Below are 15534 nucleotides of genomic sequence, written 5' to 3'. Positions count from 1 at the left end.
CTCACTAAGACCCTTCCCCCCCTCAAAAAACCCCATCAAAAATCCCCCCCAATCCCCCCCCCCCCAAACCAACCCCAAAACAATGACCCCCACCCCCCAAAACAACCCCACCCCCCACTTTTGTTCTTTTTCTTTGTACAACAAAACTCCCCCAAGGGGCACAAAAGCTGCACCCTCCTCCCCCCCCCCCATCATCTCCCAAGCACCCAATCAGGGGGTGAAAGGGAAGAGGGAAGGGATGAAAAAAACAAAAAAAAAAAATAAAACTTAATAATTAATAAGAAAAAAAGCCCTAAAAATTCCCCAATTCAACTAACAAAAAGGGTGGTGTGGAGGCAGAGCCCAAGGATGTGGCTCAACAAGGCACCTGGTTTCTCCAGCACAGTGCACAGCGGCGTAGGAGGGACTTTGGGCTTGGTTCCAGGCAGGAAGGATTAATAATTATTAACCATTAATTAATAATTATTAACACCAATTCATAATAATAATCATCCCCTTTCCCCCCGCCTCAAAAAAAAAAAAAAAAACCAAACAACTTCAAGCTGACAGCAGCTTTAGGGCTCCCTTCCTCCTCCTCCCCAAAAGTCATACCTGAGATCTCCCTGGGGTGGGTGAGGGCTGCGCTAAGCAGGGAGGGGAGCCCTAAAATGCTGCTGGGGGACGGGGAGGGAGGGAGGGAGGAGATCCACATCCTGGATTCCCTCTGGGATAAAGGATTTGGAAGGAAGAGAAAGGGACTAGGAAGGAAAGGAGACCCCCCCCCCCGAATTATAAAGCCCACCCCCCCCTAAATTATAGCACCCAAAGTGAGGGGGAGTGAGGAAAAATGCTAACAAAAAAAAAAAAAAAGATGGGAATGTTGAGGAGGGGGTGGGGGGGCATGGAAAAAAAGGGTGTTTGGAGCTGCTCTTCAGGTCCCCACTTTTATCCCGGGATATTTGTGGTTGGGAAAAGGCTAAAAAAGCGATGCAGAAAGACACAAATAAAATTAAAATCCTTCCAAAAATACCTCCCCAACACCCTACCCCCCCTCCCGAAAAAAAAAGAAAAACCCAAAGCCTGCATGTGCCCAAAGCTCCTCCTACGGTTGGGAACTCAAAAAAGCCAGGAATAGGGAGGGGGGGGAAGGGGAGGGGTGTAGAAAATAACCCCACGCACACACCCTGAGGCTTTGGGAATGGGAGGCCAGGGAGATAAAAAACAGTGGCTGGCTTGGAAAAGCAGGGTCTGGGGGAGGGGGTCCCTGGGGTGCCCTCAGATGGTGCGGGGGTTGTACTCGGGCAGCTTGCGCAGCTTCTCCTTCTCCGCCTCGGTCTCGTCGCGGGCGATCACCAGGGAGTGAGCGTAGCCCATGGCCACCTGGGGGGCAAGTGGGGAGGCTGAGGCACAGGGACAGGCTCTGTCTGTGTGATTCTCACCCACCCACCCAAACACACTCCCAATTTCATCCAGGACCGTGTTTGGGGCACCCCAGAGATTGATGGAATGGGTTGGGTTGGAAGGGACCTTAAAGACCATTCAGCCGCCAAGCCTCCTGTGGCCACCTCCCCCCAGCCCAGGTTGCTCAAGGCCTCATCCAGCCTGGCCTTGAACAGCCACAACCCACCCATGGCAACCTGTTCCAGTGTCTCACCAATCCTACATGGCTGTGATGAGCTTTGTATGGCCTCAGCCACCATACAGAATCCGGGAATCTGGGTCCCTGTGCCCTCCCCTTGTCACCCCATAGCTGTGCTGAGTTGTGTACAGCCTCTGCCACTGTGTTTACTGGAACAGGTTGTCCAGGGAGGCTGTGGATGGATGTCCCCCAGCTGGAGGTGTTCAAGACCAGGCTGAATGAGGCCTTGAACAACCTGTGCTGGTGGAAGGTGGCTCTGCCCATGGCAGGGATTGGAACTGGATGACCTCTAAAGTCCCTTCCAACCCAACCCATTCTGTGATTCTCCCTAACTGTGCCTTTGGTATGCAAGGAGTGGGTTTGGACATATATGAGCCCTGGGCCAGGGTGCCTAACCTGGAGCTGAACTGGATGATCTTTAAAGTCCTTTCCAACCCAAACCATTCCATGATTCCATGGCCATGCAGGCAGGACACTGGGAGCAGGAGGATCAGGTCACTCCCCACCCCTGGGACATGTTTGGACGCCTCATGGAGCCACCAGATCCTTCCATGTCCTCACACCAAGCAGCATCCACGATCAAAGCTCCCCTGGGAATGACTCTGGGATAGGCTTTATCTCTTCTGCCCACTCCCCTCAGCTCTGTCCCCCCTCCCTGGCTCCAGCCCTACCTAGTTGATGGTTTCCAGCTGTCCCTCATCGTTTGTGCTGTGCATGGCAGGGGGGCTGGATCTGGATGACCTTTAAGGTCCCTTCCAACCCAACCCATTCTGTGACTTTCTGAGGGGGGATAGGGGGTGTCCCCATGAGCCTTCCCACCAGCACCCCATGGGTGTCATGAGCTGTGTATGGCCTCAGCTGCTATATTTATTGGGGGGGGTGTGGGTAGGGGGGAAGAGAAGACAGATGCCCTCTCTCCAGCACCCCAGATGAGCTGTGTAAGGCCTCAGCTGCTCTATTTATTTAAGGGGGAGAGGGGATTGTTCCCCCACTCACCTGCTCTGTGTAGATCCCATCCAGGGTCTTCACCTCTTGGGCAGCCGTTGAGGATTTCGGTTTGTGGTCCCCATAGCCCTGCCAAGTAGGGGAGGGGGGGAAAACTGATGTGAGGAGGTGGAGAAGCAACTGGTCCTCCCTGGCTGTGGGGAAGTCTTAGGGTGCCTAGAGGTTGAGGGGGTCCCCCATAAATCCCACTTACCAGTTCCCCAAAGGTGGGTGAAGGCCCCCAGCTGATGGTGCTCTCATCTGCCGCCACAATGATGCTGCTCTTCCTGCAAGGAGATGCAAGCTGGGGTGACCCTGTGGCCCCCCACCCCCAAACTGCCCAGCAGGCAGCTGCACCCCCCAAAACCCCCTGGAAACTGGAGTCTTTTGGCAGGGAGGGGGAGAGCTTGGACTCACCCACAGGCCAGGCTGCGGATCTTCCAGCCACAGAGGTCCTGCACGGCTTTAGGGTACATGGTGGACTCCCGGGAGGTGTTGGTGGCCCCCCAGAAAAACAATCCACCTGCAAATGCCAACATCCCCTGTCAAGCTATGGCAAAACACCCCCAAAGCCGCCCCCCTCCCCTCCCCCTCAAAACAAGGAGGGGGTCACAGAATCATAGATTTGTCAGGGTTGGAAGGGAGCTCAAGGCTCAGCCAGTTCCAACCCCCCTGCCATGGGCAGGGACACCTCACACCACAGCAGGTTGCTCAGAGCCACATCCAGCCTGGCTGCAAAAACCTCCAGGGATGAGGCTTCCACCACCTCCCTGGGCAACCTGTGTCAAGTGTCTCACCACCCTCATGGTGTAAAACTTCTTCCTAACATCCAATCTGAATCTTCCCACTTCTAGTTTTGCTCCATGCCCCCCAATCCTATCACTCCCTGACACCCTCAAAAGTCCCTCCCCAGCTTTCTTGTAGCCCCCTTCAGACACTGGAAGGCCACAATAAGGTCTCCTGAGAGCCTTCTCCTCTCCAGACTGCACAACCCCAACTCTCTCAGTCTGTCCTCACAGGAGAGGTGCTCCAGCCCTCTGCTCATCCTGGTGGCCCTCCTCTCGGGGTGCCCACCTGTCTCGCTGACAGCGAAGGAGCAGGTGTAGCCGGCGTAGATCTGCGCTGCCCCGCGCCCAGGGAAGTCAAAGAGCTTCACCAGCCGTGGCACCATCTCGTCCTTCTGCTCAGCATGGCCCAGCCGCCCGTACCCACCAAAGCCCCAGGAGAAAACACGCTTCTGAGAGTCCAGGACCAGCTGGGGATGGAGAAATGTCACCCCCCACAAGCATGAGCTGCTGAGCCCTCACCGGCTGGGTGCTGCCAGCAGCCACCACAAACGCCCCGGAGCTCAGCGCTGCCTGGGAAAGCTGAATGCACCCTGTGAGAATTCCTCCTACACAACAGGCTGCAGGTCTCTGTCCTCCACAGGGTACTGGTTGGACTTGGATCATCTCCAAGGTTTTTTCCAACTAAAATGGCTCTCTGCTGCTATGGTTCTATCATCATTTTGGTTGGAAAAGACTTTTAAGGTCGCCAGATCCAACCCTGAACCCAGCACTGCCAGGTCACCTCCAAGCCATGGCCCTCAGCACCACATCTCCATGGCTTTGAAATGCCTCCAGGGATGGGGAGTGCAGCACTGCCCTGGGCAGCCTGTCCCAGTGCCCTGACCACTCTTGCAGCTGAGAAATTGTTCCTCATGTCCAAACTAAACCTCTCCTGGAGCAACTTGAGGAAATTTCCTCGTCTCTTCCTTCGGAGAAGAGTCCAACCCCCATATCACTCCAACCTCTCAGGGAGTTGTAGAGAGCCAGAAGGTCTCCCCTCAGCCTCCTTTTCTCCAGACTCAACACCCCCAGGTCCCTCAGCTGCTCCTCCCCAGCCCTCTTCTCCAGACCCTTCCCCAGCTTCCTTGCCCTTCTCTGGACCTGCTCCAGCCTCTCAATGTCCTTCTTGGAGTGAAGGCCCCAAACTGAACCCAGGACTCAAGGTGTGGCCTCATCAGTGCCCAGTATAAGAGGGCAATCACTCCCCTGGTCCCCCTGGCCTCACTCTTGCTGATCCAAGCCAGGCTGCTGATAGCCTTCTTGGCCACCTGGGCACTGCTGGCTCATCCTAGCTGCTTTCAACCAACACCCCCAGGTCTATCTCAGCTGGGCACTTTCCAGCCACTCTGTCCCAAACCTGGAGCATTCATGGAGTTGTTGTGACCCAAGTGCAGGACCCAGCCCTTGGCCTTGCTGAACCTCATCCCACTGCCTTCAACCCATGGCTCCAGCCTGACTGGGTCCCTCTGCAAAGCCTTCGAGCAGACCAACGCTGCCATCCAGCTGGGTGCCACCTCCGAGCGGACTGAGGCAGCATCCCCTCACCCAGATCACTGCTAAAGGCAGCAGGCAAGGCTGTGGCCGTACCGTGTGGTTGGCCCCACAGGCCACATCCCGCACCACCACGTTGGGGACAGGCAGGATCTGGCCATCTTTGGTCTTCTCGATGAAGATGGCGACGCGGCGCGGCACCAGCTCGCAGTCATACTCGATCCGCTGGGCGCGGGCGATGAACTTCCCGTCCGAGTTGTGCCCTGGGGGGGCAAGAGGAGGATGGCAATGGGCTCTGTGTGTCATCCCCTCCCCCCACACGCATTTCTGAACCCCATGATTTCCACACCCACTCCAGCAAGCTCTCCCCCACCTCCTCTTGCAACCCCTTTGTGATTTGCAGAGGATTCGTGAATGGGGTTGAGGTTGGAAGGGACCTTAAAGGTCATCCAGTTCCAACCCCCTGCCTCAGCTGGGGTCATTCACCCCCAAACCCACACCCAAAAAGCACCATCTGGGAGCAAAGTGGTTTATATTTTCTTACATTCCTCAGGGAGAAAGCTAGGGAATGGTTTGGGTTGGAAGGGACCTTAAAGCTCATCCAGTTCCAACCCCCTGCCATGGGCAGGGACACCTCCCACCAGCCCAGGTTGCTCAAGGCCTCATCCAGCCTGGCTCTGAACATCTGCAAGGTGTGGCAAACCACAACCTCCCTGGGCAATCTGTTCCAGTGTCTGCAGCCTGTTGCAGCTCTTGTGGTGGTCAAGAGCCAGCTGCCCAGATCATAGAATCACAGAACTGCTGAGGGTGGAAGACAGCTTTGAGCTGATCAAGTCCAACCACTCACCTGGAGGTCACAGTCCCACCACTGCTGCTAAGGAACTGCCACCAAACCATGGCCCTCAGCACCACATTCACACCTCTTTTAAACACCTCCAGGGATGGGGATTCCACCACCTCCCTAGGTAGCCTGTTTCAGTGCCTGAGAACCCTTCCAGTAAAAGTTTCTTCTCATGTCCAACCTAAACCTCCCTTGGGGCAACTCATCAATTGCCCCTTGGGAGAAGAGACCAACCCCCACCTGGCTCTAACCTCCTTAAAGGGAGCTGTAGAGAGCCAGAAGGTCTCCCCTCAGCCTCCATTTCTTCAGGCTCAACAACCCCAGCTCCCTCAGCTGCTTTTCACCAGCCCTGTTCTCCAGACCCTTCCCCAGCTTCCTTGTCCTTCTCTGGACCTGCTCCAGCCCCTCAATGTCCTTCTTGGATTGAGGAGCCAAAACTGAACCCAGAACTGAAGCCTCACCAGTGCTGAGTACAAGGGGACAATCCCTGCCCTGGTCCTGCTGGCCACACTCTTGCTGATCCAGGCCTGGATGCTGGTGGCCTTCCTGGCCACCTGGGCACATTGCTGGCTCATCTTCAGTGAGCCAGCAATCAACAGCCCCAGATGGAGAAACTGAGGCAGAGAACTTCCTCTTTTCCCTCTCCCAACCCCATAATAGCTCCAAAATGGCATTGAATCATCCCAAAACCAGTTCCATACCCAGCTGCCCATACTCAGGGCACCCAAAGGAGTAGAGGTTGCCTTTGCAATCCATGATCATGCTGAACTCAGCCCCACAGGCCAGTTTGGTGATGGGCTGCCCGTTGTACATGATCTGCAGGAAAAAATGGGGCAAAAAAATGAGAAAAAAGGTAACCTCCCCTCCCCTGAATTTCCCCCAAAATCCTCCAGTCTGGGGCTTTCACTTCCTCTTGGCATCGATTTGCATCCGAGCTGCAAACAAAGCAGCCTTCCTAGGAGGGTTGTGGTGTTCTGAAGGGGTTTGGGCTCTGCTAAGGAGTATTTTTAAGTGAGAAAAAGACCCAAATTTGCTGGTTTGGTTTTTTTTTTTTCCCCTCAGAACCCCTGAGAAGGAGCAACAATACCTGCGTGGGGCTGGGCACGGCGTCTGTCTGGTTCCCCAGCCCCAGCTGCCCCATTTTGTTCTCCCCGAAGGCAAACACGGAGCCACTCTCTGCATGACCACAAAAAAAAAAAAACCAAAACAAAAACAAAGCAAGTAGCAGTTTGGGGGGCAAACTGAGCTGATTTCAGCCAACTGTGATGTTTTTAAACCCCTTTCCCAAATACCTGTCAGGGCCAGGGTGTGGTTCCTCCCACAAGCTGCCAGCACGATGGCTTCACCCCCCAGCACCTCGATCAGCTTCGGGGCTTCCACGCGCTTCGTGTCCCCATGGCCCAACTGCCCCTTTTCATTGCGACCTGACCCAAAATCATTGTCTTTTTGCAGCAAAACTGGGAGGGTTGAATCAGGTTTGGCAAGGGAAGGGATTGGGATTTAGTGGGGGGGAGGGGGTTTGACTCCAAGCTCACCCCAGCTCCAGAGCTTGCCCTCGGCGGTGATGAGGAGGCTGTGAGCGGCGCAGGGACCTGACACCACGCTCCTCACTTGGATACCTGAGAGACAGCCGTACCTGTGTGGTCCCCACAAGTTCTGGCCCAGGTTTCGATAGGCAACTGGGAAGAGTAATGATTCAAAATGTTAATTCATCAAGGAAATTAATTAAATATCAAGCCAGGAAGAAAGAAAAAGAAAAAAAAAAAGCAGGCAAAAAAAAAAACGGAATTCGAACATTTCGTCTCCAAAGGATTTGGTGCAATCCCAAAGTCTGGCCAAAATGCTATAGCTGTAAAGAAAGCTCTCAAAATTATTAAATAACAGAAGTAATAATTAAATCTTAATGAATTAAAAAGAAGTGGGAAGGAAAAAAAAATGGGTTAGAAAGGTATAGAAAATAAAAAGAGTGTGCTCATTTTGCTCTGCTGGAGAACCAGTGGGACCTGCATCCCAGGTTAAGACCTGGGGTTTGTCCCAGATTGTGCCACTGTAGAAAAAAAAAAAAGAACCTTGAAAATATTCATTAATAAAGCTGTTAATTAAATAAATATTTAGGAATTCAAATCAGCAGGAAGAATATTAATGGCACAGAAAGGAATGAAAAATAAACAGTTTGTTTATTTCGCTCTGCAGGAGAATCAGCACACCCCACAAAGCAGATTACAGCCCCAAAGTTGTGGCCCAGATTGTGCAACTGTGGCAAAAAAAGACAAAACCAAAAACAACCAACCTTGGGAATATTAATTGATAAAAATGGTAATTAAATATTAAGGTATTAAAAGCAAGCAGAAGAAAATAATGGGATAGGAAGGTATTAAAAATAAACACTTTGTTTATGTTGGTTTGCAGGAGAATCAGCACCTCCCACAACCCAGATTCCAACCCCAAATTGTGGCCTAGGTTATGGAAGTGGGACAAAAAAAAAGCCTTCAAAATGATTAGTTAATAAAACTATTAATTATTAATGCATTCTAATGAACAGAGAAAAAATAAGAAGAACATTCATGAAATATCAAGCCAGAAAAAAACCCCAAAAAACAAAGAAGCAGAAAAAAATGGAAGATAAAAAGAGGATCTCCTTGGTAGATGTGGTGCACGCTAAATTCTGGCCACAATGACACAGCTGTGAAGAAACCCCCCTGAAAGTTATTAATTAAAAATAATAATTGAATATTCATGCATTAAAAAATAACTGATGAAAAAATAATGGCATAGAAAGGTAGAGAAAATAAGTAGGGTGGGTGGTTTTGCTCTGCAGGAGTACCTGCATCCCAGATTAGGATCCCAAATTTTGGCTCAGTTCATGCCACTCTTAACAAAAAAACAACCTGGAAAAGATTAATTAATAAAAATACTGATTAAATATTAATGAATTAAAAGGAGCAGGAAAAAAAATTAATAGAATAGAAAGGTAGAAAAAAATAAAGAGTTTGTTTATTTTGCTCAGCAGGAGAACCAGTGGTACCTGCATCCCAGATTAGGACCCCAAATTCAGGCCCAGATTCCTATATGCAACTGGATTGGGGAAAATATTAATGATTAAAATATTAATTAAAAATAAAGCTAATTAAATATCAATCCAGGGGAAAAAAATTAACTCCAATGGATTCAAATCATTTAATTGCAAAGTGTTTTTTGGTTCCATCTGGTGCACCCCAAATGCTGGATGAGATTGTACAGATGTGAAAAAAAAAAAAGTCCTCTAAATTATTAAGAAAAATAATTATTAAATACTAATACACAAAAAATAAGCAGGAAAAAATATTAATGGAATTGAAAGGTATTAAAAAAAATCAACACTGTGTTTATTCTGCTTCCCAGTGCGTCTTGCACCCCAAATGACAACCCCAAGTTGGGGCCACTGTAGAAAAAAAGAAAGAACGAAACAACATCCTCCAAAATACTAATTAATAAAAATATTAATTAAAGATCAATGCACAAAAATAAGCAGAAAACCTAACAGAATAGAGAGGCATAAAGAAGAAGCAATGTGTTTATTTGGCCTTGCAGGAGGTCAAGTGTACCCCAAGTTCTGTCTCAGATGATGATGTGCACCTCTCACCCCCCCAACACACTCCCAAATTATTAATTATTAAAAACTAATTAATTATCAATGCATGAACAAGAAGCAGAAAAAGGGAATGAAACACTAAGGCACTGAAAAAAAAAAAAAGCAGCAGCACAGTTCTTTTGCTCTCTAGGAGACCCAGCACAGCCTCAGTTCTGCCTTAGACTGTGGGGTGTGCAACTGTTAACTCCTCTCAACGATCATTAATTAATGACATTAATTAAGCATCAATGCATCAACAAGCAGCAAACACTAATTCAAGGCACAAAGGAGAAGCAGGATGTTTAGTTTGCTTTGCAGAAGGACCCAGCACCCCTTGAGCGGTAGCCCGGGTGGAGGTGCAACTGGGAACTCCTTCTCACCCTGATTAGTACTGATTAATGACACTAATTAGTAATAATTAAGCCCCCCCACCCCTCAAACAGTTAATGAGCAGAGGCTCAAGCCCTCACCTTGCTGCTTAGGCACTTCTTTACGGCCGATCAGGTCCCAGTTGGTGGCCCCGAAGATGAGGAGCTGCCCCCGGGCTCTGGAGCCCTCCAGCTTCTGCAAGGAGAGGGAAGAGCAGGGACATGGGGACAAGGTGGACAGACAGCATGGGGAGACACAGGGGACCTTGTATGGGGACATGGAGGACAGCAGGGACTTCAGGAGCTTGGGGACATTGGGGACTGAGGACATCATTAAGGGCATGGGGAATGTGGGGGACATTTGGGACATGTGGGACACCTGGGATGTGGGGCATGTGGGAGACATTCCATAGGGGACAAGAGGGAGATCAGGGATATGGGGGACATGGGGGAGCAGGGACATGGGTGTCATGAGATCACAATCCTGACATTGGGAACGTAGGGGACATGGGGACAAGGTGGACAGAGAGCATGGGGAGGCACAGGGGAGCTTGTAAGGGGACATGGAGGACAGCAGGGACTTCAGGAGCTTGGGGACAGTAGGGATTGAGGACATCATCAAGGGCATGGGGAATGTGGGGGACATGTGGGACATGATGGACAAGGGAGACATTCTATGGGGGACCTGGAGGAGATCAGGGATATAGGGGACATGAGGGGACATGGGTGTCATGAGATCACAATCCTGACACTGGGAACATAGGGGACACTGGGGGAGATCAGGGATATAGGGGACATGAGGGGACATGTGTGTCATGAGATCACAATCCTGACACTGGGAACATAGGGGACACTGGGGGAGATCAGGGATATAGGGGACATGAGGGGACATGTGTGTCATGAGATCACAATCCTGACACTGGGAACATAGGGGACACTGGGGGACATGATGGACATGGGAGACATTCTATGGGGGACCTGGGGGAGATCAGGGATATGGGGGACATGAGGGGACATGGGTGTCATGAGATCACAATGCTGACATTAGGAATGTCGGGGACACTGGGGAACATCAGGGACGTTGGAGACGGGGGACAGCAGGGACATGGGTGTCATGGTGGGGCATGGGGGATGTGGGGGGACATCAGGGACGTGGGGGACACTGGGAAAATAGAGGACGTTAGGGACACTGGGGACAGGGAGACATGAGGGACATGGGGGGACACAGAGGCCATGGGGAACACTGAAGATGTAGGGGATGTGTGACACGGTGTGCAGGACATCAGGGATTGGGGGGGGACAGGGGATGTAGGGGATCTGAGCAGGGACATGGGGGACATGGAGGACATTAGGGATGTGGGTGACATTAGGGACATGGGGGACAGGAGGGACACTGGGAGAGTGGAGGCCATCAGGGTGTGGGGGCATGGGGGACGTTGGGGACACAGCAGACATGGGAACATGAGGGATGTGGGGAACACGGAGGACATGAGGCACATCAGGGATGTGGAGGCCACAGGGGACATCAGGAGCATGGGGACTGTGGGGGACATCCAGACCTGGGGTCCATTTTTCAGCATCACCTCATCCAAATGATGAGGACATGAAGAGGTTCAATGGGGGGGACACTAAGGAGTGATATGGGGGGGCACTGGGGGTGTATGAAGTTGGGGGTCAGTGAGGGAGGCAATTTTGGGGAGCACCCTGGGGGCTGTGCCAGGAGGGGGTGCATTATGGAGGTGAACGGGGGTGGGGTCTTTAGGGGTGCACTGGAGAAAGCAATAAAGGAGGGGCGCAGGGCTGGGGGTACAGTGTGGGGGTGCATTGGGGCGTAAGGGAGGGGTGCAAGGTGAGCTGTGTCTGGGGTGCAATGGAGAATACATTTGGGGATGCATTGGAAGGCTGTCAAGCAGGTCCAGTTAGGGGAGTGCAAAGGGGGTTCAAAAATGGGGGGGTAAAGGGAAGGTGCAAAGCAGTGTGAAAACAGGGTTCACTGTGGGAGTGCAGTGTGGGGGTGCAAAGGGCGTTCAATTTGGGGGTGCAAAGGGTGTTCAATTTAGGGATAGAAAGGGGGGTGCAAAGGAGGTTCAGATATAGGGATGCAAAGAGGGGTGCAAAGGGTATTCAATGGGGGAGTGCAAAAGGAGGGTGAGTGCAAAAGGAGTTCAATGTGGGGGTGCAAAAGAGGGGATTGCAAAGAGTGCTCAACAGGGGAGTGCAAAATGGGGTGGAAAAGGAGTTCAATGTTGGGGTTCAATGTGGGGGTGCAAAGGAGGTGCAAATATGGGGATGCAAAGAGGGGATTACAAAGGGTGTTCAACGGGGGAGTGCAAAGGGGGGTGCAAAAGGAGTTCAGTGTTGGGGTTCAATGTGGGGGCACAAAGGGGTTTCAAATGTGGGGACGCAAAGAGGGGATTGCAAAGGGTTTTCAATGGGGGAGTGCAAAGTGGGGTTCAATGTGGGGGCACAAAGGGGGTTCAAATATGGGGACGCAAAGAGGGGATTACAAAGGGTGTTCGACAGGGGAAGGGGGGGGATGCAATGGGAGGCGGCAGAGGTGGGGGTGCAATGGGGGGGGTGTTCAACGCGGGGGTGCAAAGGGGGAGCTGAAGGGGGTGCCCGCTCACGATGCGCTCCTTGCTGTGCTCGGGCTCGCAGATCACGACGCTCTGGCCCCTCGCCGCTCCTCCTCCGGCCCCTCCAGCAGCGGCCCCCCCGGGCCTCCCGGGCCTCCTCCCGCCGGGGCTGCCGTCCCGCGGCCTCCGCTCCCGGGGCGCCTCCTCATCGCTGCTACCGCCGCTGCTGCCGCCGCCTCCTCCCGCTCCGCGCTCCGGCCGCGGCCTTCTCCTCCCTCCTCCCGCCGCCGGGCCCGGCCGCCTCCTCCCCGCCGCCGCCGCCCCGTTACCCGGGCCCGGTTCCCAGGGCGGCCCCGCCGCCTTCCTCCGGGGCATGGCGCCTGCCGCGGGGCGGGCCCGGCCGTCACACACCGACAGGGCTGCGGCCGGGCCCCCCCTCCACAGACAAAGGCCTGGGGGTGAGGGGTGAAGCGGCCCCCCCCCACCCCCCGCGGCAACGGAGGGGAAGGTTGATGGGGAAAAGAGGGGGCTGGGAAAAGGGGTCGGCAAAAAGGGGGGGTCAGAAGGGGGGAGTCAGGAAAGGGGGGGTCGAAAGGGGGGAGGGGTGTCAAAAGCGGGGGAAGGGAGGGTCGAAAGGGGGATCGGGAAGAGGGGAATCAAAAGGACCAGCTGCGAAGGGGGAGTTTAAAAGAGGGGGTTAGGAACGGGGGTGCAAAGGAACGAATTGCAAAGGGGGGGGGTCAGGAAAGGGGGAGTCGAAAGGGGGAGTCAAAAGGGGGGGTTCAGAGGTGGGGGAGGGTCGAAAAGGGGATCAGGAAGGGGGGGGGGGTCAAAAGGACCAACTGCAAAGGGGGGATTTAAAAGGGGTTAGGAATGGGGGCCCCAAGGAACGATTTGCAAAGGGGGGAGTCAAAAGAGGGGTAGGAAAAGGGAGGTGCAAAGAGATGGGGGGCAAGAAGAAGGGGGTGCAAAGGAACCCCAATTTATAAATGGGGGGTTCAAAAGTGGAGGCACAAATGGAGGTTTTTAAAAGGGGGGTGTCGAGGGAAGGTAAAGAAAATTGGGGGGGTCAAAAGGGGTTAGGATTTGGGGGGTAGTGTGAAGAGCTAACTGCAAAGGGGGGGGTTCAAAAGTGGGGGTGTAAAGAGGGAGGGAGTTAGAAAAGGAGGGATTCAAAGGGACGATTTGTAAATGGGGGGTTCAAGAGTGGGGGTGCAAAGGGGGTTCAGGTAAGGGGAAGTCAAAAGGACCGACTGCAAAGGGCGAGTTCGGAAGTGGGGGTTAGGAAAAGGGGCGGAAAGGGGGGTGCAAAAGAGATCAATTGCAAAGAGGGGGTAAGGAAAAGAGGGGGTGCAAAGGAAGCGTTTGTAAATGGGGGGGTCAAAAGTAGGGATGCAAATGGGGGCTTTCAAAACGGGGGTGCCAAGGGGGGGTCAGGAAGGGGGCGTGCAAAGGGACCATTTGTAAAAGGGGGTTCAAAAGTGGGGGTGCAAAGTGACCAACCACAAAGGGGGGAGTTAAAACGGGGGGGCGGGGGGAGGGGAATTGCAAAGTGATCAACTGCAAATTGGGGGGGGGATGGGGGGTCAGTAAAGGGGGGATGCAAAGGGGAGATCCCAAAAGGGGGGGTGCAAAAGTGGAGCTGAAAAGGAGTGTGTGTGGGGGGGTCCTGCAACGGGACGATTTTCAAGGGGGAGGGGGAGGGGTTTGCAACAGTGCGGATGCCAAAGGGGGGGTTACAGAGAAGGGGGTGCAGAGGGGCGGTTGGTAAAGGGGATTGCAAAAGCCGGGGTGGGGGGCTGTAAAAGTGGGGTTACGAAGAGGGGGTGCGAAGAGGAGAGTTACGAAATGGGGGGAAAGTGGGATAAAGAGTGGGGGGCAAAGGGGCAATTTGCAGACGAATGGGGTTACAAAGTGGGGGTGTAAAGGAAAGGAGGGGGTGCAAAGGCGGTTTTAAGGAGTAGGGGGGTGGGGGGGTTCGAAAGGCCGATTCGCAAAGGGGAACCAGGGCTTGGAGGCGGCGGGGGGGGAAGTGTTGCATGGCAAGAAACCGGCCCGGAGACAAAAGCCCAGCACTCCGCTCTCCGCCCCCCCCCCCCCCCCCCCGCACCCCTAAGAAGGGAAGCACATTTTGGGGGGGGGGGGGGTGTCACATCCTCCCTCCCTCCCTTCACCCCCAACTCTCTTCCCAGCCCCCACCTCCTGGTAGCGGCGGGGTGGGGGGGGTTAGTTTAAGGCGGCGGGGGGAGGGGGAATGCAATTTTGAGGAGGGGGAAGAACACAGAAAACCCTCTCAGCCCCCTGGGGGCTGGGGAGTGGGTGGGGGGTGTGCGCCCCCCCCCCCCCCCCCCTATTTAAAATGTGATTTCCCCTTTATTATTACCGGGAACAATGGGACCCTTGTCTGGCCCCGTTAAACCACGTGGATCCGCTGCCTTTTTTTTCCCCTTCATTTGGGGGGGGGGGGGGATGATCAGGACAGCCACAACACTTTGAAAGCCTTTAAAACCCCCTCCCCAATTCTCCTTTTTTTCCCCCTTCCTCCCCTTCCCCCCCCCCAATTGATTCTTATCCGTCCCTCCCCCCCCTCCAATTGCAAACCTGATTTTAGGGCGAGGGGTGCAGCATCCAGAAAGCACCAATTCGGGGCCTTTTTGCAGTATTTTGGGTGCTGTTTCCTGTCGCAAAGGAAAGCCAAAAAAAAAAAAAAAAGGGCAAAAAAAAAAAAAAAGAAAAAGGTGATTTTTCTGCTGTTTTTTTTTTTTCTTCTAATTTTTTTTCTTTTCCTTCCCCTCCCCCCCCCCCCCGGCTTTTTTTTTTTTCCTTCCCTTTCAGAGCCCACCCACCAGATGCACTTAAAATGTAAATATGAGGCGGCAGCGGCAAACGCTCCGGTACAAAACAGAAACACATGTATGGGCAGGAAAAAGGAGAAAAAAAAAAAAAAGAAAAGAAAAGGAAGAAATGGAGAAGCTTTGGGAGAGGAAGAAGCTTTGCAAAAGTCCAGCCCGGCTCACACAGCTCCATCTTTAGGACTGGAAGACTCTGGGAGAGCTGAAGTCTTGCCCCGAGTCAAGCTGGGAGGATGCTCCCGCACCCCCTCCCTCCCTTTTATTTTTAGTCCTTTTATTTTGATGCCCTTTCTTTTATTATTCCTTTTTTAAAAATTTTAATCATCCTTTCTTTTTCTATTCTTTTTTTTTTAATTCGGTTTTTAAA

General features: G+C 52.9%; 1 protein-coding gene across 1 annotated transcript; it reads right to left on the bottom strand.

Annotated features, from left to right (window-relative positions):
* Nucleotides 1–1254: 1254 nt before the first annotated feature.
* Nucleotides 1255–12690, bottom strand: RCC2 (regulator of chromosome condensation 2). The gene is made up of 12 exons (XM_054395020.1): nucleotides 12367–12690; nucleotides 9842–9935; nucleotides 7297–7440; nucleotides 7054–7185; nucleotides 6849–6937; nucleotides 6463–6577; nucleotides 5017–5183; nucleotides 3677–3857; nucleotides 3020–3125; nucleotides 2817–2889; nucleotides 2615–2692; nucleotides 1255–1359 (listed from the first exon to the last, which is right to left on the bottom strand). The coding sequence occupies exons 1-12, from the start codon at nucleotides 12688–12690 to the stop codon at nucleotides 1255–1257; spliced, it is 1608 nt and encodes a 535-aa protein (XP_054250995.1).
* Between the last annotated feature and the right edge of the window lie 2844 nt (nucleotides 12691–15534).

The sequence above is a fragment of the Indicator indicator genome, chromosome 32 (assembly GCF_027791375.1).
Source record: "Indicator indicator isolate 239-I01 chromosome 32, UM_Iind_1.1, whole genome shotgun sequence".
NCBI lineage: Eukaryota > Metazoa > Chordata > Aves > Piciformes > Indicatoridae > Indicator > Indicator indicator.
Note: the sequence above shows the minus strand (reverse complement) of the source record. Positions and strands in the feature narration are given on the sequence as shown.